Raw genomic sequence first — 26,199 nt, forward strand, 5'->3', positions numbered from 1 at the left:
TGTACAAGCATTCCATTCTACATATATCATCAGTAACTCACAATATCATCACATAGTTGTATATTCATCATCATGATCATATGATGAGTCATGATGATTCATGCATACCATACCCCTTACCCCCCCTTTCATTGATCACTAGCATTTCAATCTACTAAATTTATTTTAACATTTTTCCCCTATTATTTATTTTTATGTCATATGTTTTACTCATCTGTTGACAAGGTAGATAAAAGGAGCATTAAACACAAGGTTTTTGCAATCACACAGTCACATTGCAAAAGCTGTATCATTATACAATCATATTCAAGAAACATGGCTACTGGAACACAGCTCTACATTTTCAGGCAGTTCCCTCCAGCCTCTCCATTACACCTTAACTAAAAAGGGAATATCTATATAATGCATAAGAATAACCTCCAGGATAAACTCTCGACTGTTTGGAATCTCTCAGCCATTATGAAATTTTTGAACCTAAGTTGGGATATAACCCCTGTCTCTATTAAATTCTCCCTTTGTTTAGTATGTTGCAATCTACCTGGACCTTAATTCTGTCCTTCAATGTGTTAGCAATCCTTCCAACCTTTGCGTCATCCACTAAATTGCTTAACATGCCACCTTTCTCCGTTCCAGTCACTGATAAAAATTTATCCATCATGAGAGAGCAATTCCCTTGAACCCAGCTAAACATTACCTCTGGGTTTAGGGCAGCTCATTGACACACAAATAGCCAGCGATGCATCCAATATTTTCACATTCCCAATGGAACCTTCTGCCTTCCCAGGCCCCCCAGTCTCCCCCGTGAGTCCATCAGGAGGCCCCTGCCCGCATGCTGACCCCCCATGGCCAGACCCCACCCCTCCTACCTGGAAGCACCAGCTCCAGCCTGGCTGCTCCTGCTGAGCTCCCAGGGAGAGGTGGGGCTGTGTGCGCTGTGCCTCGATGGTTCCAGTTACCATCGGTGGCCTTCCCTCGGAACCATCGTGAGGCTGCTTTGCTTCTCGGGACAGCGAGTGCTGTTTACGTTAAGTGGGCATCACTGGCCTGGAAGCGTCATTAGCTGTGGAGTTGCTGTTTCCATGAGGAAGGGCTGCCAGATCCCCAGTACCCCGCATGGAACTTTGGAGCTTAACCCATTTGTAAACCTAGAGTTGTTGGCGACTGGTGCCCAGGACCTCGGCCTGCCCTTGCCTTCTCTGACAGTCCCGGGCACGGGCCTGGAGGACACCCTCGGTGCTCCACATTTCAGTACAGTTCGAGGAGGGTACCCCAGGGAGATGTGCAGCTCTCAGCATTAAGATGGGAGGCAGGGAGGGTCCCATGGCTCCAGAAGCTGGCTGCCTTCCCCACTGCCACCTCTTCCTAAATGCAGCACCCAGGGGAGTCACTGAGGGGAGAAAGCAGGAAGCTGAGGGGCCCCCTGATTCTCCTTGCCATCAGACTTCAGAGCTCCAAGGGCCATGTGGGGTTGCTGCTGCTGGGCCCTGAGCTTCTGGCTTCCAGGTGTCCAAGGCAAGCAGAAGGAGCTCTAACCAGTGCAAGGGGAAGCATGGCCCTGGTTCCAAGGCGGACCTGGCTCCTGACCTTTTGAGGAGTTAGTTACACTTGGTGTCAGAGTTCTCCAGAGAAACAGAACTGAAAAGGTATATATGTATATTTTATTATATGAGATTCATTATAGGAATTGGATTCCCATAATAAATTGTATTATAGGACACGTCTGTGGGGATGGGCAAGTCCAGATTCTGTAGGGCAGACCCCAAGTAGGAAACCCTGATGAAAATGAAGATGAATTTGCCAGGAGAAGCTGGCTGGTTGAAGTAGAGGCAGAAATTCCTCTTTCTGACTTCTGAAATCCCTAGTTCCAGCTTTTAAGTCCTCCAGCTGATTAGATGAGAAGACTCCCCTCATTTCTCCTTTGTTGATTATTGATGCAATCAGCTGTAGATGCAATTAACTGACTATAGATGCAATGAACTGGTTACAGATGCAAATCCATCTACAAAATACCTTCATAATGATAACCAGGCCAGCAATTGCTTTCCCAAACAACTGGACCTCATAACCTAGCTGAAATGACACATGAAATTAACCATCATACTTGGCACGAGCTACAGGTGGCCTAAGCAACTCCCTGAGATGCTTGCATGATGATGACTCCTCAAATGTGAAGCAGATGGTATTTTAGGACAGCCTCTAAAGCCTGCCTACCTGGGCTTGAAGTCCAGCTCTGTCCCTCCCTGTGTATCAGTTTGCTCATCTGTAAAATAGGGTCAAAATCATAACTACCTCATGGGGTTTCGTGACGTGATGCTTTCATTATGACACTGAAGAGGCTGTCTATGAGTTAATGGTTTCTACTTATTTACCATGAAATCATTCAGAACCAATCCTTCTCTTAGCCACCATAGCTGAGATGACCAAGCAAGGATTGTCACAAAACTAATTGCCTCTTGGTTTAAGAGTGAAAATCACTTTTCAGAGTGAGATAAATGTATATGCATTTATCTCCTTTGAATCTCCTACCATGTGAGCTCAGCTTTCCAGAGGAGGAAATTGGGGATCAGAGAAGGGGGCGAGCACAAGGCCACCCAGGTAGACCGAGGACAGGTCACCTGACTTCTAAGTTCACTATAGAACCCTGTTCCTCCTTGACTTCAGAATACAAACCTTCTTGCAAATTTACCTCTTATTATTACAAAGTCCAACAAACATTAGTGTCAGCTGTCCAAATATTTTTTCAGCCCTCGGCTTTTAGATGAAAGTGATTTGGTTCAAACTAGCCCCAAATAAAATGAGAGTGGCACTAATACAACGACAAACTTCCGGTACAAGAAGTAGAGGCTAGGAAATCCCTGGTGGCAGGGAACTGTTTATCTCCTAATAAACTAGTAGGGCACCCAGCCTTCTAATTCTTCATGACTTTCCAGTGTGCAGAAAGCCTTGGGCAGAAGCTGAGAGATGCCACCAATTTTAGGAAAAGAGAAAAGTGCACATTTTTACCAGGAGGTGGCAACAGAGTAAAAAGGCTAAAGAAATAGCATGTTTAAAAATATAAGTGATACATATTCTAAAGTTGGAGACCACCCAGCCAATCCGCTAATGCTATTCCTAAAGCAATTGAGGTTCACAGAGGGTCTGTCACTAGCTCAAAGTCACTCACGTGGCTCACAGGTGAACTAGATTAAAGTCGAGTCTCACAGATAAACCAGAATGTGCAAGAGCACAGATTGCTTTCTTCTCCAGATAGCCTGGCATTTTAACTATGTGAAGAGAAATATCACTTCTGTTGAGTGTGTTCATAATTCCAGCAAGCCGCAAGGCTGATAGTCCTTAAGAAACTGAACAGTTGATGCCCTCAGCCTCTGAGCTCAAAGACAGAGAAAGTAAGATTTTTTTTTAAGTGGCACACAGCCATTTTGGTGTCCTTATGTGTCTTCCTAATAGATTCATGCTACTTCTGAGACCTTCCCAGAAGGGATCAGGGACTATCAGGTAAAAGTTTCCCTCCCAACAGCCCTCCGACCTTATCCGCACTGGTCCCTCGGGAAGGGCGTTGGACATTTTACTGCCTATAGGATGCGAGGGGTCACTGGGTTTTATTCTGCCTGAGGCACCCAGTGGGAAGAGCATCCCCAGAAACAAGTGGTCTGCCTACCCCTTGAAGGGGCCAGATTCGTCCTTGTAGACCCAAGAAGGAAAACTCAGATAGATTAGTGGAACAGATGGACCCTGAATGATATTAGGCACGTGTCAGGTGCATAGTAAGTGTGGACGGATGGATGGATGGAGATTTGAGCAAAAGATTTCAGCATCATAAATGGAATTTTTTCATGGTCTCAAAAGCCCAAGAAGGAATGTGCTACTTTAGTTGGGTATGTAATGAGTTCCCTGTCTCAGGGAATATTCAAGGACCGGTCAGCACTCACTTAGTAGGGATGTTTTAGAAACAGGCTGAGGTTTTGCTTTGGACTAGATGAGCTTTTAGATTCTTTTGAAAAGTCTAAAATTTCAATATTCCATGATTCTAGGTACAGAATGAAAGAAAGAAAGGAGACAAGATGTTTTGGCCTTTGGCTTTGGGTGGGAAAATCCTACAGATTTCAGGTTGCTTCATCCAAAAATCTGGCCCAGTGCTCCTTTATTGGACGTTTTTTTCCCCAAATGGGAAATACTGAACTTCACTTGAACACTCTCTCCCTGGTTTTGTTGAAGTAGCAAGTTTACTTTTCAATCTTGAAAATCAGAAAAAGCAGACTTATGGAAACTTTGATCGGTCCTTTCAAATGCCGGTGATTATGCAGCCCCCCTCCCAGCCACAGCTTAACAGTCACAGGTTTGCAGGGCGGTCTCCTTGCCTGGCTGGTGGCAGGACAGCCCAGCTCAGCTGGAGCTGCCTTTCTGAAGGGTCAGCCCCCAGCATCACGGCCCGTGACCCAGGGAAGCACACACCAGAACTCCTCCCAGGGAGACCTGGGGTGAGCGGGAATAAAAAAGGAGAAAAGAAGAAGCGAGAAGGGAGGGTGTTCCCCAGCCCCAGTGCAAGTTGAGGCTTTCGGTCATCTCCAGCACGTTCCCTGTCGTATTCCCCCTTCCTTCTTTGCAAAGTGGCACTCAGGCTTTCTGTTCGCATGCATGGGTTCTGCTTGTTGCTGGCTGCATTCAATGTTTGAAACTCCAGCAGCAGACGAGGCCTTTGGGCTCCTGGTCTGGGGGAAGCCGTGACTGGTGGGTGGGGCTGGAGCAGAGCCTCCGAGCCTCGGGACAGGCCTTTCCTCCCTCCTTCGGATGTGGAAGCTCCGGGAGTTTCCCTGAGAAGCTCCTGGCTGAGAAATGCTGTTAGACACCCAAAGTGACTGTTTAAAATGATGGGAGGAAGTGGGACGAGTGAGCTGACCTTTAACGGGAAGATGAAATCATGTGCTTTGCAAATTGGAAAAAATAACAAGCAGGAGAAAGCTCACTGCAGCCAAGAGTGAGCAGAGGCCCAGCTCCTTCCTGCACTGTCCAAGGGCTCCTAGGGTCTCAGGGCGTGCTGAGGACCCACTGGAGGTGGGGGTGGGGGTCCCTGGCTGCTGGCTGCAGGCTTCTCTCTGCCCCCTGCAACTCACTGGCCTGGCCAAGCCTGAAAGGACTTTCATTTTTTGCCTGCATTTCCCTAAATGGTGTATTTGTGATCTTGGCTCTCTGGTAAATGGCTCTAAAGAAAACCCCTGAAGCTGAGATTTAACTAACACAAACAGCCTCTCGCAGTATAAAAACCTCTTGGTGACTTTACCTGCCTCTGAGACTGCTTCTGGGAAAGAGCTGCAATTTCAAACCCCCATATTTAAGTTTACTTGTATCTGACTCTCTTCACTTCCACTCCCCATCCAGCCCCCATTTGCTGGCTTCCTCGTGTCTTGCTCATCTTTTGACTCAGTCCCCAAATGTTGATTGAAGACCGACAGGTGCTGGGCAGAGTGGAGGTTTATGTGACGGTCACATTCCCTGACCTCGAGCATTTTAGAGTTTACAGAAGGGTAATTTACACAGGCAAAGGGCTTCATGCTTTGCCATGAAAATAGGCCAAGGCTCAGATAGGATAAGTTAAGGGGGCGGGGGGGGCAAAAGTTAAGACTTCTGATTCCAAATCCTGCTGCAGGACCCAGCAGCCTGCGACGTCTTTAGCCAGCCACCGGTGAACACTAACTCATTCTTCTTTAACTGAGGCAGTGGTGTGGAGGGGGGCCCAGTCAGCTACAGCCCTGCTTGAGTGGGTGTGACTGCCCGTCAGGTCCCCTCCCCTGGGGAGGCCCAGACACGTCCTGGGCTTGTAAGTCACTCAAACTTACTGCTCTTTCCAGGGTTTGTTCCAAAAGAAGAATTAAGTACACAGTCTTCGGAGCCAGCATCCCAGGGAGATCCAAGTAAGTCAGCTGACAGCAGGAAGCCCACGGTGGCTTCTCCTCTCTCCCCACTCACTCCCATCCACGCCTGCCTCCTACATGGGTCTGTTTTCCCTTCTCCTCTATTGCGCCGTTCTGAGGGCAAGGAGAAGCTTTTGAAGGATTTAAAATGTCTGTATGAGTGGGGAGGGATCCGACTTTTAAAACATCGCTATGGCAACAGCATGAAGACTGGACTGAGGAAGCCATCGTGGATGAAAGGAGAGCGGGTGGCAGGCAGATGCCGTGGTCTGGTGGGAGATGGTGGCAGCTGGAGCTAGGAGTTGGAAGTGGAAATGGAGAGAAATAGGCAGATTCAAGAGGCACAGAGAAGGCAGACTTGAAGGACTGGAGGTGGGCGTGCGAGAGAGGGCGTGGATAGAGATGCTTTGATTAACTGGGAAGGTGGTACACGAGGGAGATGGGGAAGGGTGACGGCAGGCTCCATCATGTCCCATGAGATGCCCTGGTAGACTGTCAGCCTCCCACATTGGCCTGGTTAGAAATTGAGAGTCACAAGATGATGCATATATAGTCTGAAACTGAGGCTGTGAGAACAAAACCCGTGGTCTAAGGAGACAGCATAAAGTCAAAAGAAAGGAAGACTTAAATCTGAAGAACTGCACCACTAAATAGGTGAAGGAGAATCCACCCTGGGATTCCAGGAAGAAGGGGCCAGAGAAAAGGGAAAACCAGAAGAGTTTCCTGCTAGCCGAGGAAAGGGTCTCCAGATTCTCCAGAACATCACTACAGGTCAGCCACCAATGCGTGGCTCAACCCTCCCTAAATCTTGCTCATCTGGGAGGAGGTTTGGTGATAACACATGGGCACCACCTGGGAGCTGGCTAGAAGGGCAGAATCTCAGGCCCCCCAACCCCAAACCTACTGGGTCCAGGGATTCCTTTGGACACGGCCTCAGAAGCGTGCCCATGGCCATTTCCAGGCATCTTTATTTGCTGAAGCTGTAAAGCAACTCACGTGACTAACATGTACCCAGCATTAAGAAGTTCTGAGCTAACCTGTTGGCCCACGCAGCAGTAATCTATAAAATGGTATCACGTTACTGAAAACCGAAGCACTTCAGAAAACTGGTAGGCTGATTCCTGGCGACCCCACGTCCTAGTGCTTGCAGCCCTGTTGGCCACAATGAACGGCTCATGCAGCCCATTTTGTGACCACCCTTTAGGACCGATGTTGTCGTCTTCAGATCAGCACATCTTCCTCTCATTTGACAAAGCCAGCGCCTGGCCTGGGCTGGACCATTCTCCCTAATATGTTCTGGGAAAGCGGGAGGCAGAGGGGCCCCAGCATCGGCTATCAGCTAGGGAGGGAAGAGAACGAGAGAAACAGAGAAGCACCTCCCCTCAAAACCTAACTATGGAATAAGCATGTCGACCCTGAACACAGTTCAAGGTGTAAGAAATAAGGAGAAAAAGAATGAACAGGAGCCATAATCGAGGCCCCAAAAAGTCCCTGTACTTTATTCATAAAAAAAACCCAGAAAAATCCCTTATTCTGATTAACATCGGTACATAACAAAAGGTTTTCATTTGTGAAGGCATGATGAATGAATCTGCTGGCTTCTGGAGGGGAACCCCCTTCAACGGTGCTTCTCAAACCTTGAGTGCACACGGCTCACCTGGGGACACCCTGAAATTCAGGCTCTGGCTCTGCGTCTGGGTGGCGGTGTCATCTGCATCTGCTTTTCTAGCAAACATTCGCTGCAGGCCTTAAAGAGCACCACTGCCACCTCGTGGCCACAATGTACACTGCAAGGCCAGAAGGAGGAAAGAAAGGGGCAGCACCGAGGGAGCACCCGGCCAGCTAGGGGCCGTCCTGCTTCATCTTTAAACTCTGCTTCTGGGTTGTGTTTGCTTCTTCAAGAGTCTCCTTGCACATAAGAAGATTCAGGACAGGGGAGAGCAGCTGAACGGGAAGAGTGAGCAGGCACTGGATGTCCAGGCAGACGGGACGTAAAAGCTTCCACAACCTGCCAAGGAGCAGAGGCACAAGTGCCCTGAGTCCAGATTGAGAGGAGCCGGCCAGGCCCAGAGGGGCCCTGCCCTCTCTTAGGTCTCTTCTGCTTGTCACTGTCGCATAACAGGGACAACTTTTTGCCCTCATCTGCCAATTCTGCAGTGTCCTTTGTCAATAAGTAAATATTTCCTCATCAGTTTTCCTGCCTGAAATTGCCTCAATCCATGTTCATTTCTTGTTTTCATTAAAAACAAAGCAAAAAACAAATCTGTCTCCGATCTCTCACTGCCTTTTCGGGGAACGGGAAGGCTCCATTTGCATCAAAGCAGTGCAAGGTGGGGCACAGATGCCAGTGAGAAGCAGCCTGTGGGCAAACGTGCTGCTGCTTAGGAGCTCCGGACTTGTCTTGGGCGCTGCCCCCACCCCTGACCACATGTCATCTCCATCACTCCAGTCCCACAATTCTTAACTTTCCTCTCTTGCTTTTTCCTCCTTTGAACTCTGTTCTGAAAGATCTTTGTCTCCCAAATTGCAGTTGTTAGTTTATTTCTCATTTTTTATTAATCACAGGTACAGAAAGATTCCAATAAGAGCTTATGATCAGCATTAAATAATCTGTTTTCTCGTATGAGATGATATAATTCATTCAGAACCTTTCTATCAATGTAGCTTTCTAGCAGTTTCTAGCAGCACCTGCGATGTTGAGAGCAGCCTGCAGCCACAGCAGGCCCTGCCCCTCCACATGCACCAAAACCTCTGTATCTTTACAGAGATAGGAGATCCGATGCCAAGAACAGCTGCTCTGGTCTCTATCACAACTAAGAGAAAGAAAAATAATCCAAGATAGCTACAAACAAGTGCTGATCTCCTGGAGATATTCATGGATAATTTCCTTGCTTCGTCACCCAGAGAAGTGAAGGAGGAAATTGGGGTCAACTTCTCGTTCCCAAATTCCACAGCACCCTCCCCACAGCACCAGCCTTGCAGATTCTCTCATACCACTCTAAAGACCCAACGTGTGATTCCATAAAGTTAGAGTGAGTCCTGGTGACCTCGCACTCCTGGAGGTCTGCACATACAAGCTCTGAGCTCAGACAGCATTCACGGGCATTTCCGAGCTTGGCTGGGATGTCACTGCCTCTGAAGTCTGTAATGATGGCTGAGCCACAGAATTCTAAAACATTTACAGAAATAAGTACTATCCCAAGCGTCTAGAGCCTAGATGGGAGCCCAGTGAAAGTCTGGTGATAGGTATAAATAAATTAGCATGCCCCACATCCTACTAACTCTCTTTTCTTTACTTTCCTTTGGAATGTCAGTGGCCGCTGCTTAGAGAAAGACGAGAATGAGAGAATGCCTGGGTACATGCAATGGGGGATAATCAGAGTAACAGTGTCCTTTTCCGTTTCTCAGACTGCAAAGTTGACTTGTCATTTTTAATTGATGGGAGCTCGAGCATCGGCAAACGTCGTTTCCAAATCCAGAAGCAGTTCCTGGCAGATGTTGCCCAAGCTCTTGACATTGGCCCTGCTGGTCCCCTGATGGGCGTTGTTCAGTATGGGTAAGTGCCACTAATGTCCAGACACCAGGCGATGCCACCTGCTTCATTTTCTGCCATAAATTACACCAACGTTCTCTAGAGCACACATTAATTTTCTTCCCTACTGTAAATGTAAATGAAAGAAACAGAGCAAACCCAGTGCCATTTAAGAAATTTGAGACTTTGGTACCAGAAAAATGAGTGGGGTATTCATGACAAAGCTCACCAGCCCTAGAGACTTCACCATGTGTCTTCTCACCCAAACTGCCGAGGAATTTGGGTGGGTAACGGGTTGTGGAAACAGGCGTTGAGCTGCGAGTCTGCTGCAAAGATTCCCAAAAGTGCTGTAACTGAGAAAAGTATTGAGGGATGATTTTGATTACTAAAATCATTATATAGATACTCCTTTTTGCTTTCTGGTGTATTGGAGTAGATAGAGGGAAAGTCCTGATATCTCTAAATTGTAATCCAGCTGCCTTGATCTCTGAAAATGATAGCGCAGCCCTTATCTTCTGCCCTGTGATTGTAAAAATCTTGCAACTAACCTTTATTTGTACCCAGTTATCCAGTTTTTCACCTTCAGAGTCTTGTAATCAATCACTAAAGCCCCTAATGTTTGCTAATGAAGGGTCTTGGGTCCACCCAGAACTAACCCACCCCACGTCCAAAGTTATCTTGATAACTGAGATGGGCTGTAACCAATGTGGGCCACTGGCCATGTGCAGTAGTTTAGATTTTAACCTACACGTCACCTGTATCTCATTCAGCCATTTTCTTGCCTAGTTTCTGTGACTGAGCATGGAATCAATCTGCACAAGCTCAATAATTGGATCACTTCTGATGATGTCATCTGGGGCCACTGTGCTCATTATCCTAAATCCTGCTCATCTTTTTCTCTAATAAAACTATCAGAATCACTGGAGTTTGGGGAGACAGATTTGGGGCTGCTAGGCCATCTGCTCCTCTATTATATCTCTAGGAATAAACTCTTTCTGTCTTTGAAAATAAAGAAATTTGAGACTTTCAGAAGAAAAGGACAGGTTAAGAAACACTTGTCAAGTAAGTGGCATGTGCACTCATGGTTGGTAGAGAGTACTTATTTGCTAGGAATCAGGAGAGCTGAGTTCCAGACCTAGCTGTGCTGTGAACAAGCTGTGTGGTCGCGGACGAGACATTCGCCTTCCTGAGGATCCGTTTCCTCATCTGTGGATGGAGAAGCTCAGACTTTCCTTTCCTCCCTGACTGTTAGAGCATTTATCTGAGGGGCTGCACCCTATACTACCATCGACAGAAAAGACACACAGGGAACGTGGTGCTTTGGGTTGTACTTTCTTTTCAAACAGAGTCTGCTCCCTCTGCCAGAAGATAGGAATCTTCATTCAACTTATAAGCTTAGGCCTCTGGTTCTCAAAAAGATTTCCAGGCAGTGGTAACCCTGGGTGGGGAGGGTGGTGGCCCACAGCAGGCATCAGAATGCGTGGGTGGATGCCCGACACTAGTTTTAGTATTTTACTTGGGGTAGAAATTGAGAGCGCATGTTGAGAGTTTGCTGGGGCTGCTATGATAAATGCCACCCAATGAGTTGGTTTAAATGGCAAGGATGTATTGGCTCAGGGCTTTAGAGCCAGAAGTTCCACACCAAGGCATCAGCATGGCAACGCTTTCTCTCAGAGTCTGTGGCATTCTGGTGCCAGCTTGATGCCATCCTTGGAGGGTCCTTGGCTTGCATCTGCTCCTGCCACTTGGTCTCCTCCTGGGGTTTCTCTGACTTCTGGCTTGTTCTGGTTTCTACTGCCTATGTCCAAACTTCTTCCCTTCCTAAGGTCCCTGGTCATATGGATTAAGACACACCCTGATTCAGTTTGGTCTCATCTTAACTAATAATAACATCTTCAAAGGGTCCAGAACATGTCTTTTGTTGGGCTACATGACTAGTCCTACCACAGCATCCAGTCTTAGCCTTCTTTTCTTTTATTTGGGATAATGAATCAATCTTATTTCAGATATGAATAAGTTTCTCTCTAAAGCAGATGTGCAGTTATTATAATCAAAAGAACAAGCAAGCGTACATTTATAATATAAGCAGACTTCTAAATAAGAGCCATTGAAAGCTGGATAATTGTGGCATCATTCAAAACATTTTCCACCAAGGAACACCAGACACATCGTGTTGCCTTCCCTCACCACAGATCTGCAGTTGAACCCCTGGCAGTAAATATGCAGTTCTTGATGCCCTTTGCACGGAAGCAGCCATCACTGAAAAGTGAGAACTTTCACACTGGCGGCACCCAGGGGATTTCGTAGGTGTCACAAGGCCCCCTTGGAGCAGTGCCATAACCACGGCTGTTACATCTAGCCTGCTTGAATATTTATTTTTGAGTTTTCAAGAAAAATAAACATAAAATGCTTTATTTTCATAAAAACGTATAATGTTGACTTTTATGATTATTCCTAATAACACATTTAATACAATCTTCTACTGCTGTAAAAAAAAAAGTTAGATAACTTGCACTTGTAACTTAGTCAAAGAACTGATTATATAAAAATAACCAGGGTTTTTGATCCAGCATGTGAAGTGTGGAATCATCACTCCCATCCTAACAGTGAGAAAAAAGCTGGAAAACTGAAAAACAACAACTCTTCTTATATCCATCAGAGAATTGAGATGATGGGGCAAGCTGCTGTCCTAAAATCTGGAGAAAGAGGCAGATGCAGAGAATCATAGCTCACCTGAAAGAAAAGCCAAGGAACAGAAGTGTGCCTGCTGGAGCCAGAACTGATAGAAACACTTAAACCATAACTGTCACATTACAATACGGACGAGCTTCAGAATAAAAACTCCAAGGGACCCAGTCTTAGGAGACCCAAGACTTTTTTGAATTTTACCTCCAGAAGACTGGCTGGTTATCACTGTGAAAACTGAGTGAAAAATGCTCTTATGTTTCCAGCAGGGAGAAGGGAAAAGTAAGCATTTTTAGTTTACACCCAGAATGGTTTGTTCTCCCTAACAAAGACTGCCCTCAAAAGAAACTATTTTACAAAAGCCTAACTAACTTGGGTTTTACCAGAGGTAACCAACCTGAGGGAAAGGAAATACCCAAATCCACCTCCCTCTAACCTTCTTGTCTCACTTATGGACGTTATAGCTTAGGGACACAGGTTCACTAAAAGACTAAGACCAAATCATAGGATTATAGAATAATTCCCCTGCTCCCATACCTTATATCAGTTGGGCTCATGTATAATAATAGGGGATCATATGGGAAATAACTACAAGGTTCAGCTCTTATTTAAGAAGTCTCTAGGGAAACCCAAAGATAACAGGAGAGAACAAAACAAGGATACCAGGGGACATTTTAGCCTCTGTATAGCTTAGAGTAAGCAATAAAGACAGCCTTACTCCTAGCTAGAAAAACATAAATCCTCACACTAAAGGCCTATTTACTTCAGTTCCTCTTTACCTGGTTCACTATGTGTAGCTTTCAATGAAAATGCAAAAATCATAGTGTGAAGAGACAGAGCAAGCATCAGATCCAGCCTCAGATATGGCAGAGATGCTGAAATGATCAGACTGGGAGTTTAAATAATTACAATTAATATGCTAAGGGCTCTAAAGAAAAGAAGTGGACCATGTGCAGGGAAAGATGGGAGGATATGTAAGCAGAGATATGGAGAGTCTAAGAAAGAAAAGGAAATGCTAGGGGGTACAAGGGCAGTTCAGTTGTAGAATTCTCACCTGCTATGTGGGAGACCCAGGTTCAATTCCAGGCCCCTGCACTTCCCCAAAACAAAACAAACAAAAATGAATCAATGAAAACAAACGAACAAACAAAATTCAACAAATGGTGCCGCAATAACTGGATGCTCACATGGAAAAAGAATGAAATGTGACCCTGCCAGACAGCACACAAAAAGAAATAAAAATGTTAGAAATCAAAATTCTTGTGAAAGAAATGAAGAATATCTTTGCTAAATTCATCAGTGGACCAGACACAGCCAAGGAAAGAATCAGTGAGCTTGAAGATGTGTCAACAGAAATTTCCAAAGCTGAATGCAAAGAGAAAAAAGAATGAAATAGATGGAACAGAATATACAAAAGCTTTGGGACAAGTATAAAAGGTGCAACATACACCAAAAAGGAACCATCACTACTGCCATTGTGGACATTTAAAAGATAAAAAAGGAATACTCTGAATAATTCTATACACAATTTGATGACTTAGATGAAATGGACAAACTCCTTAAAAGATACAATCTACTAAAGCTCGTAGAAGGAGATCATTTATTTCTAATAATCTTTAATAGAATATAGGCCTATATCTATTGAAGAAATTGAATCAACAAGTAATAACCTTCTAAAACAGAAAGTTCCAGGCCTAGATAGTCTCACTGATGAATTCTCCAAAACATTTAAATAAAAAATGATAACAATTCTTTACAATTTTTTCCAGAAAATAGAAGCAGAAAAAACTTATTCTATGAGGCCAGCATTACTCTAGTAACAAAACTAGACAAAGACATTGCAAGAAAGGAAAATTATAGGTCAGTAGCTCTTATGAACATAGAGGGGAAAATCCTCAACAAAATATTAGCCAAGCCAATCTGACAATGTATAAAAAATTATACATCATGACCAAGTTGGATTTATTCCAGGTATGGAGGTGTTTCGGTATTTGAAAATCAACTAATGTAATCATCATACAACCAGACAAAAGAAGAAAAACTGGGCAGTGCAATGGTGGCTCATTGGCAGAGTTCTTGCCGGTCATGCCAGAGACCTGGGTTTGATTCCCAGAACCTGCCCATGTAAAAAAAGAAGAAGAGGAAAAATCATATTATTATATTAACAGATGCAGAAAAAACATTTGACAAAAATCCAACCTAGTCACAATCTAGCTCTCAGCAAACTAGGAATAGTTGCTTGATAAAGAACAAAGCTACAAAAAAAAACCTCAAAAAACAAAACAACAACAGCAAAAACCACAAAACCAACCTCATTTTAATGGTGAGAAGCTAGAAGCCTTCTCCCCAGGACCAGGAGTGAGACAAGAATGCCCCCTCACCATTCCTATTCAACACTGTTCTGGTAGCTCTAACGAATGCAGTAAGTCAAGAAAAGGAAATAAAAGGTATACAGATTGGGAAGAAAGAAATAAAACTGTCTTTGTTTGTAGGTAATATGGTTATCTACCTAGTAAATGCCAAAGAATCAACCAAAGCACTCCAGGAACTAATAAGCAGTTATAGCATGGCTGTAAGACACAAGGTTAATAGTCAAAAGTCAGTCACTTTCCTCTATATCAGCAATGAATTGAATTGGAATTTGAAATGAAAAACACAACCCCATTTATATTAGCATCAAAAAATTTAAGACTTAGACATAAATTTAACAAAATCTATATAAGGTTTACATAAGGAAAACTACAAAACTCCAATGGAATAAAATTTAAGAGAACTAGGTAAATGAGAGATATTCCATGTTCATGTATAGGAAAACTCAATTTTTTTTTTGTTTTGGGGAGGCACATGGACCAGGAATCAAGCCCAGGTCTCCTGCACATGTGCATCCTGAGACTCAATATTATTACGATGTCAATTCTTTCAAAATTAATTTCTAGATTTAACATAACCACTATTAAAATCTCAGCAAGTTATTTTGTGGATATCACTAAAAGTGATTCTAAACTTATATGGAATGTCAAAGATCCAGAATAGTCAGCACACTACTGAAGAATAAATTCAGAGGACTTGCCTTGCAAAACTATGAATCTAGACATAGACCTTACTTTTTTTTTTGTAAAAATTAACTCAAAATGGACCTAAAGGTGAATTTAGGACAATAGACCTAAATGCAAAAGGTGAAATTTATATATAAAACTTCCAGAAGATAACAGAGAAGAAAATCTTGGTGGTTTTTGGTAGACAACAACTTTTAAAATACAACACACTGGGGGTGCAAGTGTAGTTCAGTGGTAGAATTCTCTCCTGCCATGCGGGAGACCCAAGTTCGATTCCAGGTCCATGCATTTCCCCCCCAAACAAACAAACAAACAAACAAAAAATTCAACAGACGGCGCTGCAATAATGGGATACTCACATGGAAAATAATGAAATGCAACCCTGCCATACAGCATACAAAAAAATAATAATGATACAACACACTAAGTACAACCCATGAAAGAAAAAAATTGGTAAGTTGGGTAAAATTTAAAACTTCTGCTCTGTCGAAGACATGTTAAGAGAATGAGAAGATACATCACACACTGCGAGAAAATATTTGCAAAATACATATCTGATAAAGGTCTTATATCCAAAATATATAAAGAACTCTTAAAACTCAACTATAAGAAAATAATTCAATTACCACATGGGCAAAATATCTGAACAGATGTATAACCAAAGAAGATATACAGATAGCAATAGGCATGTGAAAAGATACTCAACACCACATATCATTAGGAAATTGCACACGAGGACAACAGTGAGATACCACTACATACTTATTAGAATGTCTTAAATCCAAAACACAGACAACACCAGATGCTGGCAAGGATGTGCTGTAACAGGAACTCACATTGGTTGCATGTGGGAATGCAAATGTAAACCCACTTTGGAAGTCAGTGTGGCAGTTTCTTACAAAGTTAAACACGGGCTTCCCATACGATCCAGCAGTTGCATTCCTAAGAATTCACCCAACTGAGCTGAAAAACTTATGTTTACACAAAAAGCTGCACATGAATATTTATAGCTTTAGTCACAATTGCCAAAAATTGGAAGCAGCCAAGTAATCCTTCCATAGGTGAATGGATAAACAAACTGTGGTATATCCAGACAGTGAAATATTATTTGGTGTTAAAAAGAAATGACTAGGGCGGTGCAACAGTGGCTCAGTGGTAGAATTCTCACCTGCCATGCTGGAGACCTGGGCTTGATTCCTGGACCCTGCCCATGCCGAAAAAAAAGGAAATGAGCTATCAAGCCATGAAAATATGGGTAGGAAACTTAAATGCATATTGCTAAGTGAAAGAAGCCAATCTTTCTTTCATACAATATACTATGAAATATATTTTCAATATATTGTATGATTCCAACCACATGACATTCTGGAAAAGGCAAAGCTATAGAGACAGTGATCGCCAACGGTTCAGGAAGGAGGTGGGAAGGTAAAAACAGGTAGAGCACAGGGCATTTTTTGAGCAGTAAAAACTATTCTGTATTGTAAGGGTGGATACATGGCATTATACATTTGTCAAAACTCACAGAACTGGATACACCGAGTGAATTCTAATTTAAACCAAGGGCTTTGTTTAATAACAGTGTATCACTATTGGTTCATCAATTGTAACAAACATACCACTCTAATGTAAGATGTTACAATAGGGGGAAACTGTGTGTGTTTGTGTTTGTATGTGTGAGGAGGTGATACATGGAAACTCTGTACCTTCTATGCAGTTTCTCTGTAAGCCTAAAACTGCTCTAAAAATAAATTCTACTTTAAAAATCTAAACAAAATAGCCAATTGCTGTAAATGTCGACTCTCAATGTCAATTATCTGTCTTGAGGACCTTGCCTTGAAATAGGAAAGGAAATATTTTGGACATTGTTTTCTTGTTTTTCAAAATACCAACTCATTTTCATTCCTGTTATATTTTTAAAGGAAGCAAATAGTTAGCAGGCTTCTTTAGAGATGGAATTTAAGCATTTTAGTGCCAGCTATCCCTGGTCAATTTTGTTTGGGAGTTCAGAGCTTAAAAATGGTTGCTTTAAAGGCTTGTGCATACCAAGGTTTACAGTAGAATGTGAAAATCAGGTGAGAAATATGCTAAGGAAAAGAAATTGGCTTGAGAATAGTGTTATATGCTGATAAGATTAGAGAATAAATATGGCAGGGAAGGAGAAACAACTTCAAAAAGCTGCCCTCCTCCTTCCATTCTCCTATTGTGATCACCGTTTGCAGGAAAGAATTTGCCTCCATGCATCTCAATTTCACTTTCCAAAAAGCCCTTCCCTTCCTTTTTTCTCATCCTGAGTCTTTATTAATCTGGAGCACTTGGAAGAAAGTTATGTCAGCTTTTCTTTTTTTGGTTTTGTATAAACAAACCAATCATCTTTGCCCTGCTCTAGAGCAGGGTGGTGTGGAAAGCACAATGAGCTGGTGGTGGTATCAGAATTCTAGCCTCAGCTCTGCAGTGTGACCTTAAGCGAGTCACTTAACCTTCCATGTAGGAGCCACCATCTGTATAGTAGGGCGGTTGGCTCAGACGATGTTCAGGGCTCTGCCAGCCCTGGTCTTCTCTAACTCAGTGGCTGGGCCTATATTCAGAAGCCATCCTCTCCATGGAGGGTGGGCCTGCAGACCAGCTGAGCCACCTGCCCCTCTTTTCTTACCCCCAGGTTCTAATCAGGCTGGGATGATCGATGATGAAATAAGGGTTTGCAGTGACATCATATATCCATCAGTGGAATGAGGGGACAAAATAAATTGGAGGGTGGCATAAGAAAAGTGTAAGGAGGCTGAAGGGCAGATCTGCCTACCCCGCTGAAATTCCTTTTGACTTCAGGCACTGGGGCTTCCTGTCTTGGGAGGCTCCCTTCAATCCTTCCTTTATGAAATGGTTCTACTGTAGGTGGAGGGAGGGAGTGGGGCAGGGAAGAGGAAGGGATGCAGAGGTGGAGGGAATCTGGGGGGCTGTGTTCCCAGAGAAGGAAGAGGAGGAAAGGCATACGGGGGATCTGATTCCTAAAGCTGCCTTTTGGGTTCCTGCCAGATTCTAATGCCTTCTTTACTTCCACTCAGAATCAGAGCACTGAGACCTTGGAGAATTCCTGTTTCTACCTCATCATCCAATAGTGAGGAAATGACCCTGCAAAGAAATGACCACTCCATCAAGAATGAGCTTAGGTTGGGGAATGCTGGCCTAGCCAAAGTCCAAGGCCTCTGTGGCTCAGAATTCCTTCCTCTTTTCAGGTTCTTACCTCAACAAGGAGCACTGACACTGGTCCACACTGCACGCTGCCCTCCAAGAGGATCCCTTCCCTTGGTTTTTCTTAGGAGAGCTGAGACAGGCTAGAATATAAAAGACCTATATCAAGAGGAAACAAAAGAGAAATGAAATATAAGAAACATGAAAACAGGCCAGTTTACAAAGTGAAATGCTCATTCGCCTCCTGACTCTAAGTGTCCTACTCAAAGATCTTTTGGGTGCAAGGAACAGAAAGGCCTTCTAGGCCACACAGGGGAAGGGGGATTTATGGCAGGGAAAGCATACACAGGACTGGCAAACCATTGGCCATCTCCTTTCTCCTTTTCCCCTTGTAATCTTTCTACCTTGATTTCTCTTGCTTGTCCCCCCACCCTTTCTCCTCTCAACAAACCAGCATCCTCTGTCAAGCTCTGCATTTCTGCTCCTCTATAACTTCACCTTGCAGTGGCTGATTTCCTATTTCTGACCCAGGCCAGAGGAATAGCCTCAACCACTGTGGTAACTGCCCCCTCCCCCATTCCTTCACCTCTGTACAAAAGAGGCTCACAGTCCACAGACCTGTCAGCATTCCTACACAGTCATGTTAGACAGGCCATGGTTAGTACAGAATCAGAGTATCTGAGTGACCTTCCCAAGAACACACAGCTAAATGCATAACCCCTGGGGGAGAGGGCAAATATTAATCTTGAGTTAATCCCTAAAATGCCAACAACACACAGCTAAAATAGGCTGTTGGGGAGTTTGCTTATCTGCTAAGAAAGCTTCTGATAATTGAAGCTTTCTACCAGACTGCCACTGTGTGCTTGAATAAAAGGCCAAAGATCCAGCCCTTGTCTCTTTTTTTTTTTTTTGCATGGGCAGGCACTGGAAATTGAACCCGGGTCTCCGGCATGGCAGGCGAGAACTCTGCCTGCTGAGCCACCATGGCCTGCCCAAACCCTTGTCTTTTACATACATTCAAGTTTCAAATCATACAGCCAACTGGCTCATAATTGCACACCATGCCAATAGAAACACTAAGGAGCTCAGCGGAAGAGCAGCCAAAGGAAGTAGCTTTAGGTGAACTCTAGCAAGCAGCATGACCAGGCCAGAGTGCATTTTAGCTACAGCCTGGATTCACAGGTGCCAAATGCCCATCACGCCTGCAGTGGGATCTCGCTGTGGTCACCAGTTTCAATATAAATGGAACATGATCGCTCATGTTCTTTTGAACTTGGTAATGAGCCGCAGGATATCAAAATTGGAAAAGGTTTTGAGAACCGCAGCACACTGGCTTTTCTTCACACGACACTGAGATGGATGTTGTTCGGCCTGGGGCCGTGTGACAGGCGCTCTCTGCTTTAGAGGCGTCTCTAACGAGACCGAGACCGCAGCCCCTTCTTTTGCTGACTTCTCAGCCTCCTCACCCTCGGCTCTGAGCCACACACTCAGCCCAGTTTCCCCACCTGCCCGAGAAAGCAGGATGGCGGCACAGAGTCTCCCTGAGTACGGGTGACCCGAGCAAAGAAGGAGGCCAGGGCTCGGGTCTGGGCTGTGGGCAGAAAAATGGCCCCCACAGCGGCCCTCGTCCTGACCCCTGGAACACAGGGAGGTAACTTCACATGGCCAGAGGGACCGAAGGAGAAGGACCTTGAGATGGCAGATAATCCTGGATTATCCGGGTGGATTCAATCTTATTGCTAGGTCAGGAGAACAGGGAAGGTCACCATCACTCGAGCTGTGCAAAGTATCACAAGTTCTTTTTTTTTTATTATAATATTTTTATTGAGAAAGCTTCACATGCATACAGGCCATACATGGTGGAAATCAGTGGCTCACAATATCATCACATGGTTGTGTATTCATCACCATGACCATTTTTTAGAACATTTGCATCACTCCAGTAAAAGAAATAAAAAGAAAAAAGAAAAACTCCCACATAACATACCCCTTACCTTTACCTCTCACTGACCACTACTATTTCTATCTACCCAGTTTATTTTATCCCCTTAGCCTCACTATTATTTATTTATTTATTGGTCATCTTTTTTACTCATCTGTCCATATCATAGAGAAAGGGAGCATCAGACACAAGGTTTTCACAGTCACACAGTCACACGGTAAAAGTTCTATCATTATACAGTCACCTTCAGGAATCAAGGCTGCTGGAACGCAGCTCCCCACAGTTTCAGGTACTTCCCTCCATCACATGAGTTCTTAAAACGGAAGAACCTTTCCTGGCTGTGACCCAAGAAAGATGTGATGGCAGAAGAGGGACGCTTTGACGATGGAGGCAGGGACCCATGAGTCAGGGAATGGGGGTGGCCTTTAGAGGCTGGAAGCCACGATTTGGCTTTAGCCCAGTGAGTGACAAGTCAGGCTTCTGACCTCCAGAATTGTAGGATAATAAATTTGTATCATTTTCAGCCACTACATTTATGGTCATTTGCTATTATCACATAGGAAATGTACATCATAGGAAGTGCATCATAGCCTCGGGAAAAATACAGTTGGCACAGAGGATCATTCTGTGGTTGAACAGACAAAGGACAGGTGGGCCAGGTACAGGAAGACACGAGAGGGGCTGACCCGGGACAGGGCCCAGGAGATGGGAATGGCCCCTCCGTAGGACTTCCATGTAGGAAGGGATTACCTAGGCCCTTGGCTATTAGAAAAACACTGATGCCTGGGCCCCAGCCAGCCAGAGAGTGAGCCCCAGATATCTGCATTTTAATCTGCCATTCTACTGTGTAGTCAAGGTTGAGAATCCCAGAGAGGGGCAAGGCCGGCTTGGCTGGCCAGGTACAGAGGAGCACCTGCCTGAAATATGGCCCCCTGGCCCTTCCCTGTGTTCACTGCCTTGGTCTCTGCTGCCCTTATGGGAGCTAATGGGATCCCACAACAGCTACTCTGTCTTCTGCTCTTCTGATTCTCCAGGGCCCATTGGCACTTGCAAAGACCCTGCAGAGCCACTGGGGATAAGGGAGTCTCTTGGGGCCTGCACTCCTTGGAGACACTGAGCCTCAGGGTCCAAGGAGCTGTGAATACAATTTGTGCAGTTCCCTACCCTGAAATTCTCCCAGAGGTTAGATAGAACAATGGCATTTAGCTTCCACTGCTTTAATTTGCAGGTTCCCCTTGCACTCACATTCCCATTCCCTGGGTTTACAGCAGACCCCTGAGGTCAGTCTTTCCCTCACCAAGTGTACTGCCACCCCTGCTCACTAGAACCACCTGGGGAGCTTTTCAAATTCCCTCTGGCTGCACCAAGCCTCAGTTCAATTAGATCAGAATTTGTGTGTGTGTGTGACAGAGGCATCATTCGTTTTAAAGTTCCCTGGGTGATTCTAATGTGCAACCAAAGTACAACCAGAGAGCAGAGGCAGTCTCACGGGTTGTACTGTCCTTGGGTGAATCCCATGTCCCTCTCCCACCCCCCACGGTGACCAGGCCAGAGGGCTGCAGACCCCATAGCCAACCTTCCTCAGCTGGCTGTCCTTCTCTAGATTTATTCATTCTCCTCCCTTCCTCTTTTTAGTGGCAAGCCCCCTGCTGACTTTCTTGATACTTAAGCATCTTCCAAAATGTTGCTACACAAAGAGTGAGGCACAGTTAGAAAGGCAGTTCCTCGGACCTCACTCAGCGCTACAGAACCAGAATCTACATTCCTATCAAGCTCCCCCAGGTGACCGGAAGCACGGTAGAGTTTGGGAAGCTCTGTTGCCAAGTCAGTCCACCTGCTCAGCACTTCCTGGGCTCCATCTGCAGAGGCACATCAGTGAGCTGGCTGGCCACCTGGTGCCAGGGTCACTCTCAAATCAGCAGACTGCACTCACTCATTTCTTCAGACAGGAAGAGGCACGCAGATTCATTTTCTGCCTTATTTGGTGAACGCATGGAATTAGCATTGCTAGTTACAAAAATTGCCCATCTGAAAGTGACGTTTGTTAATAAGACCCTGCTCTCCTGTGTCTGATCCCAGGAAAGGTAAGAGAGGTGAGTGTCCACTGATAAGGGACTGGTTGCTCAAAGTCCCTCAGCAGGTTGGCCCAAGCCACTGCGCCCTGAGCTGGCCACAACCGCTCAGCCCTCTGAAGGGAGGGTGGGCAAGCATTTCCTGGCAGAGTCAGATCCCTTGGGTGAGAAATCTGCCACCCAACCTGCAGCTACCAGCTCCCCGGACCAGCGGATTCTCCCTACACTCTCTTGCTCTCATGGGGAGCATGTATCTCAGTAACAAAGTCCATAAAGTGTCACTACAAAAACTAAAGGCTAATGTAGTCAGAGTAACAAACACTTGTAAGGTAGCCATTTCCTATGGCATCAAGTTATCCCTTTTAGTGCAGAGCCAAACTCACTCCCTATCATTTCTCTTTGTTCGTCTTCATCCTACTTCTTCTTCCAAAAATGGAATGAGTCTATGTTTTCTCCTTGAGCTATAATCATGTTTGTTTTTCTTCTCTTAATTTCGGAGGAAATCATCAGTATTGCTGGAACATTTTTTTGTTATCCTTTAATGGAAATTGGTAATAAAATCACTCATTAGAAGATGGCTTGCACAGACACAGAGGAGCATGCTACTTGGAACTTTTTAAATAGTCTCTATCTCTGAAAAGTAACCCACCTAGGGTCTCAGGCCACCAGCCTATATATCCCAAAATAAGGACACAGAGACCCAGATATGTTTGCGTCTGCGGGTGACTATGTATCATTCAACCCCATGACTTAATTCAGTAATAATCTAACAAACATTTCTCAAGTGCTTACCCTGTACTAAGTACCACTGTTGGCTGGGGCTACTGATGTAAACTTCATCTAGTGGTTTTATTCCACTTGCCTGTGAACCCTTTGGTGGGTGAGTTCTGTGGCTTTGCCCTTACTCCTGGTCTGATTAGTTGAAAAAAGTTTCAGAGATCCTACAACACGAACTTCCAGTCCATCAAAAAATAAATGTGAAAAGGCGTCTGTTCTTCAGGACTTCGCCATCTAGGGAGGAAGGCATTATTTTCAAAGTATATACACCATCAGATAACATTAAAAGCAGCTATTCCGTAAGTATATGAACAGCTATCTGAACGCCGGCAGAGACGGATTCACGGTCCTCTACGATGTAGTAGAAGCGGAGGGCGCATTGCCTTGGAGCTCAGACGTGGAGCGATGACTGGCCAAGGAAGAAGGGGGCACTTGCACTTTTATTTATCCACTCCACATTGACTTACTCCCTCCCCTATGCCAAGCACCAGGGATAGGAAATACTAGGCCATTGCACCTGCTCTCAAAGAGATTATATGTCGTGCAGGAAAGAGGGAATCCACAAGCCCCTGCAGTATGGCCAACATCAGGCAACTGCCTGCACAGGCTTCCTGGGGCCACCCTGAGACCCAGTGACAGGGGAGATGCTCCACATCAAATATCTTCGTATTTTGGTAAAAACTTTTGAATGGAAGTTTTTATTATTATTTTTTATTTTTTACAACAATAAATGCCTTTACTACATGACCTAGGATGGGAGAGAGGAGGCCTTAATATTTGCCTTTTTGGGCCTTGATTTTCTTAAACTGACCTCCAGCTGCTGGCCCTCTAAGCACGCAGCCACCTGCTCGGCCTCGAGGCCATGTGGACAAGAGGCTTGCGCTGCAGGAACTGCCCCTCCAGAAGGCCGCTGGTCTTGGCACTCTTTTTCCCTTTCATATTTTTTCCGAGTTTCCTTTGATCACATTTGCTTAAAGCCCTGTGCTGGTTTGAAAGGATGGATGTCCCCTAGAAAAGCCACGTTTTCATCACAATCCTATTTCGTAGAGGCAGAATAATCCCTATTAAATATTGACTGTTTGAAACTGTAATTAGATCATCTCCCTGGAGATGTCGTTTAATCAAGAGTGGTTGTTAGGCTGGATTAGGTGGAGGCATGTCTCCACCCATTCAGGTGGGTCTTGATTAGTTTCTGAAGTCCTATAAAAGAAACATTTTGGAGAAGAGAGAGATTCAGAGAGAGCAGAGAATGCTGCAGCACCACAAAGGAGAGGGTCCACGAGCCAGCGACCTTTGGAGATGAAGAAGGAAAATGCCTCCAGGGGAGCTTCATGAAACAGGAAGCCAGGAGAAGCTAGCAAATGATGCCATGTTTGCCATGTGCCCTTCCAGCTGAGTTAGGAACCCTGACTGTGTTCACCATGTGCCTTTCCACTTGAGAGAGAAACCCTGAACTTCACTGGCCTTCTTGAACCAAGGTATCTTTCCCTGGATGGACATTTCTATAAACTTGTTTCAATTGGACATTTCTATAGACTTGTTTCAATTGGGACATTTTCTCGGCCTTAGAACTGTAAACTAACAACTTATTAAATTCCCCTTTAAAAAGCCGATCCATCCCTGGTATATTGCATTCCAGCAGCTGGCAAACTTGAATCAGCCCATTCTTCTTCGGAAAGAAAAAGAAGCTTGCCCCGTCTGGTGGCTGGGGCAGTCCCAAGAAGTCTTGGACCGTGGTGGGTGCCTCCAGCGTTGCTGAGCTCATGCAATTAATTCTTCATCAGGGTCTTGGTGCGGACGAGCTGGTTACAGGGTGGAGGATGCTTGTCTGGGGACCACAAGGCTCAGAGCAGGAGAAGTTCCCCACATCAGCCTCAGGGCTGAGCCCGTCTTGGTGCATATGCCTCCTCTCCAATGCGAAATGCATGTACAGGCATGTAGCGCAGGGACCGACTGTTGCTGGTGGCCGGTGTCCTGGCTCACACTTTCTGGCCTGGGCTGGGTTTTCTCTGGCTCCATTTCGCTGTGCTTGTGTCGGTCTTCCAGAGAGGCCCATTGCCCGGTGCTGGCTGGAAAGAGCAAAATGTCGTTTTCTGTTTTTACCATGAGCAACATTTACTCTAGGCTTGGCTAGGATTTCTTGACAATCAGGACATCTTGCAAACCCACAAATCATTTTCAAATGTAATTAAATTTTTATGAGTTTCTAAATTTGCACTTAAGGAAGTATACACAGTGTCATGCTTCCTTGACAATTGTTTATTTATTACTGTCGTGATCAACTTAGTGATTTTTTAAAATTTTGTTGCCAGTCATTTTGTTGTTGTTGTTGTTTCAACCCGGTTTTTGGGACCCTGAAAGAAGTGGCCGTGAGGGGAGGATCCGGACTTGGAAGGTCCCGAAGCTCACGCAGCCTGGGGCCTCTCAAGCTGAAGGACAAAGATTGGACCCCTTGGAAGAACCTCGTTACCTTCGTGGCCAACCTGCTTCTGTGAGGCACTTAGAGCCCGTGGGGTAAAACATCCTCTGCAGAGGCCCCGCGGGGCACAGCAAGGCCTGGGAGGAAGCCACGGCAATAGCTCAGGAGAGAAAAGATGGAGGTCCAACCTTGGGGATGGAAAGGGTGGGACGGATAGAAGAGATACTGCAGTAGGTCTTACGGGACATGGTACTGATGAGGACATCAGAGGGAGGCTGCTGTGATGGCTGGTTGAGTAGGCAAAGGGAATGCAGATGGAGAGATGGTTGGGTGGGGCGGGTGTAGAAGGAAAATGACCTCAGAGTTGAAAATACCAAAATTGAGGTGCCTATAGAGCCACCCCCATGTATGGAAAGGTGCCTTCCAGATAGAGCTGTATGGAGCCCTTCTGTGCCTTTCTGGGGATGGAGACAGAGAAGACAGGTGTGCTTTTGACATGTGACAGGTGGCTAAGCTGCTGAGTCCAAGTCTGTGAGCCCTTCCAGGGATGTGCAGAAAGAAAAGAGGCATCATGAAGGTACCACCCTAGGGAATACCAGCATGTAGGGTAGAGATGTACAG

General features: G+C 45.1%; 1 protein-coding gene and 1 long non-coding RNA gene across 5 annotated transcripts in view; one reads left to right on the plus strand and one right to left on the minus strand.

Annotated features, from left to right (window-relative positions):
* VIT (vitrin) overlaps positions 1-26,199 on the plus strand; it is a 123,097-nt gene that overhangs the window by 76,886 nt on the left and 20,012 nt on the right. For both annotated transcript variants that reach the window (XM_077135060.1, XM_077135061.1), the window contains exons 9-10: positions 5,847-5,909; positions 9,318-9,465. In XM_077135060.1, the coding sequence (XP_076991175.1) occupies positions 5,847-5,909; positions 9,318-9,465 (211 nt within the window). The remainder of the gene's footprint in view (positions 1-5,846; positions 5,910-9,317; positions 9,466-26,199) is intronic.
* Positions 1-26,199, minus strand: part of LOC143661448 (uncharacterized) — a 101,492-nt gene that overhangs the window by 6,816 nt on the left and 68,477 nt on the right. For all 3 annotated transcript variants that reach the window (XR_013164603.1, XR_013164605.1, XR_013164602.1), the window contains one exon: positions 18,421-18,527. This is a non-coding gene — a long non-coding RNA (uncharacterized LOC143661448). The remainder of the gene's footprint in view (positions 1-18,420; positions 18,528-26,199) is intronic.

This window comes from Tamandua tetradactyla, chromosome 17 (genome assembly GCF_023851605.1).
Source record: "Tamandua tetradactyla isolate mTamTet1 chromosome 17, mTamTet1.pri, whole genome shotgun sequence".
In the NCBI taxonomy this organism is placed as follows: domain Eukaryota; kingdom Metazoa; phylum Chordata; class Mammalia; order Pilosa; family Myrmecophagidae; genus Tamandua; species Tamandua tetradactyla.